The 3,787-nt window shown below is 35.9% G+C and overlaps 1 protein-coding gene across 1 annotated transcript in view; it reads right to left on the bottom strand.

Moving 5' to 3' along the window:
- The window catches only part of LOC103585858 (protein FAN-like), a 190,747-nt gene that overhangs the window by 28,800 nt on the left and 158,160 nt on the right, over window positions 1-3,787 (bottom strand). The window contains exon 11 of the mRNA XM_008566950.1: window positions 1,341-1,470. Coding sequence (XP_008565172.1) covers window positions 1,341-1,470 — 130 coding nt within the window. The remainder of the gene's footprint in view (window positions 1-1,340; window positions 1,471-3,787) is intronic.

The following is a 3,787-nucleotide window of genomic DNA, read 5'->3' on the forward strand; positions in this document are numbered from 1 at the left end:
TGATAAGGAATATTAAAGGACTGGTACAGATAACCTCTCAGGAATTTTGCTATTTTTTTATAGACCGATGGTTTGCTTAGTACTGACATACATCTTTTTTTAAGAATACTGTCTTTTGTACCCTTAAAAATCACAGCGCATTAAAACTCACAAATTACTACAGTATAAGGCAGGGCCGCTAGAAAATTTTATTGCTTCTCTGGAGCTTTACAACACTAGTAAGAGAGGAAGGAGGTTAGAAGAGGCACTGACGGTGGCTGAAAGGCAATGCTCCCACATTCCTCCTCCCAGCTGAGAGGGTGGAAGAGCCTGCAGAGGAGAGGCTGCACCAAGGTAGAAACTGGCAGAAGATCCCAAGACAGGTCTTGGGAACTACTGGTCAAGGATCCTGGCCCAGAGGTTGGAAGGTGATGATTGCTTATAATGTGGAAGCTATGGCACATATTCAGACATTTTCATAAAATTGTTGACCCAAGCAATAGTAACGGTAGTAGCCAAGCCATTTGTTTAGTACCACAGAATGTCATTCCAGCAATGTGCGCTGTAACTGCTGGAAAACTTGGCGCGTGTGCCCCACCACCTAGTGGACAGAATTGTTATAGCATCACCTTTCACTCAGGAAAGTATTAGATGCTTTAATGCCACATAATGTAGCTTTCCAAGGCAGAAAACACTCCTTATTCTTTAAGCTGACCTGCCAAATGGCCAAACTGTATTACTAGAGTGTTAGAATTTCTGTTCTTTTCGTGAACCACTCCAAAAAGGGACCAGATCTAGATAAGCAACAAATCTTTACAAGTTTTAGTGTAGAAATATGAGTTTCTGTTTACTTTCTGGCCTAGTAAGTCTAATGCCATTGTGAAAGAGAAGATTGTTTCCCAGATCACAGAAGGAGCCCCAAGACTGCTAGATTACAGCATCTCTACACACCTCTGAAACAGATGAGAAAGTTCACAGTGCTTCTTCAAGAGAGATTCAGATCTACTGATTTTGTTTATAATTAAAAAGAAACAAGAAATACCAGCCTATGTGTATATATAAATAAATATAGAGAAAACACCCATTTCTTATTCATCATAGCACATTTCATTGGTTTCTTCCAGAAGTGTTTCCTAGTAGAGAGGTATAAATCTCTAGTGCCCCTTTACTAAAATCATGAGGGGTAGGGCTCCTTTTCACAACACTGAGAGCAAGTGCCCCAAAATGTCTGAAAATAGATGAGAGGAGCTCAGACTCGGATGGCTGTGTATTAGGATTACAAGAGAAGCTGTAAAGTAGAGAGATGCCAGCAGGGAGGCTTACAGACGGAGGCAGCTCCTCCCACCCTGGGGTCTACGCACCGGGTACCCATTGAGAGGCTGGAAATACAGGTTGGTGTCAGTGATGCACACGTGTCCAGGGTTCGTCACCAGAGGTGTCACCATCTCAGCTTTGCATTCCATGTGAAGCTTTTCAGAAACACTTTGGAATCTGAAAATATGTTTTTGGGCAAAGCAAGAAAAATCAGAAATTAATCTACTTTCTAGGTTTATCTAAGGAAACTACAGTGTGACTTTGCATGACATGTACCTAAACACAACACTTAATATCAGACAAATGGTACTATAAATTGATTCCTTAGATAAAACTGACATTTTTTAAAATGTCATAATGAAAACTCATTACATATGAAATTGTATATGGCAGAAGTGAAGGTAGATAAACAATAAGTTATCTAAGCATTCCAAGTAAAAAGCAGAGATTATCAGAATGCATAAAAAGCAAGACTTAAAGTGTGTGTGTTTTTTTTGGAAAAAGAATAAAGATACACACAGGTTAAAATTAACAGGACAGAAAAAGATATACTATGCAATCACAACACATAAGAAAACCAGTGTGGCTACATTAAAGGAAGACAAAGTAGACTTCAAGACAAACAGTAATACAGATAAAAAGAGACATTTCATAATATTGAAATGATCAATTCATTAAGAAGGCATTACACATCTAAATGTATTGCTTCACAACACACAGCATATAAACTGACAGAAATAAGAGGGGAGATTAAACAATTCCACAGTCATTGGCTATTTTAACATCCTTCTCTCAGTAACTGATAGAACAAGTTATCAAAAATCAATGAAGTATATATGATCTGAACAGCTGTCAACCAACTGGACCCAAATGATATTCACAGAGCACTAGAAGTTGACACGTGCAGAGCACACATTCCTCTCAAGGGCACTGTTCACCAAGACAGACCACCTGCTGGGCCATAAGACAAACTTTGACAAATATCAATACACTGAAATCATATGTGCTTTCATCAGATAATGCTAAATTAGAAATTGGCAACAATAAGATATCTATAAAATCCCCAAATATGTGGAAGTTAATCAATATATTTCTAAGTAAAGTAGAGATCAAAGAAGAAATGACAAAGGAAATAACAAAATATTTTAATATGAATGATATTGAAAACACATCAGTGCATAGAGGGAAAGTTTATAAGTTTTAGTGCTTCTGTTACAAGAGAAGGTATAAAGTGGGTGATCTAGGCTTTGTTCTCAGGAAGCTAGAAACAGAACAAGTTAAACCCAAAGTAAGCTAAAGGGAAAAAAAAATCATAAAAGTGGAAATCAAATTTAAATAAAATGGAAAAATAGAGAAATATCAGCCAAATCTAAAGTCGGTTATTTGAAAGGTTAATAAAACTGGTAATCCCTAGTCAATACAAACAAAAAGAGAGAACACAACGAAGTATCAATAAAAGGAATGAAAAAGGAGTCATTACAATACAGACCCTGCTGGCATTAAAAGGACATTAACAACTTCATCCATGAAATAGACAAATTGTTTTGAAATATACAACTTACCAAAACAGACACAAGGAAAAACAGACAAACAGTACTACATCTAGTAAATAAATTGAGTCCCAAAGAACACTCCAGCCCTAGATGGCTTCATCAATAAATTATATTAAAAATTTAAGGAAGAAATAACACCAATCCTACACAAACTCTTTCTGAAGCCAGACAATAAAGGAAAACCTCCAAACTCATTTTATGAGGTGAGTATAAGCCTGTACCAAAACCAGACAAAAGAGAATTATAAGGCAATATTCCTCTTGAACGTAGACATAAGAATACTTAACAAAATACTAGCAAAGCAAATCCAGAAATACATAAAAAGGTAATAAATCATATTCTCAAATTAGATTTATCCCATGAGTGCAAGGTTGGCTTAACACTGAAAAATTAATCAATGTAATTCACCATATTAACAGAATAAAGAAGGAAAAACATATTGTCATGTCAGTAAATGCAGATAAAGTATTTCACAAAATTCTACACCCATTACTGAAAAAAACTCAGCAAACTAGGAATAGAGAGGACCTTCCTCATTTTGATAAAGGGCATCTATGGAAAACCTACAGCTAGGCTCATTGTTTAATGATGAAACATTAAATCCTTTTCCTATAAGATCAAGAACAAGGCAAAGACAACTGTTCCCTCCACACCTATTAATAAAATAGTGCAATAAGGCAAGAAATAGAAAATAAAAGCCACAGGGATTTCTGTAAAACTGTCATTATTCACAGATTAAATGATTATATCCATGAAAACTCTATGGAATCTACAAAAAACCCTCTGGGACTAATAAATGAATTTGAAAAAGTCACAGGGGACAAGGTCAATAAAAAAAACCTGTATTTCTATATACCAGCAACCAATACTTGAAAATAAGTGCAATAGCATCAAACAACCAAATATCTCAAAATATGTCCAACAAAAGATGGCAGCATCTA

Source organism: Galeopterus variegatus, unplaced genomic scaffold (genome assembly GCF_000696425.1).
Source record: "Galeopterus variegatus unplaced genomic scaffold, G_variegatus-3.0.2 Scaffold280, whole genome shotgun sequence".
NCBI classification, from domain to species: domain Eukaryota; kingdom Metazoa; phylum Chordata; class Mammalia; order Dermoptera; family Cynocephalidae; genus Galeopterus; species Galeopterus variegatus.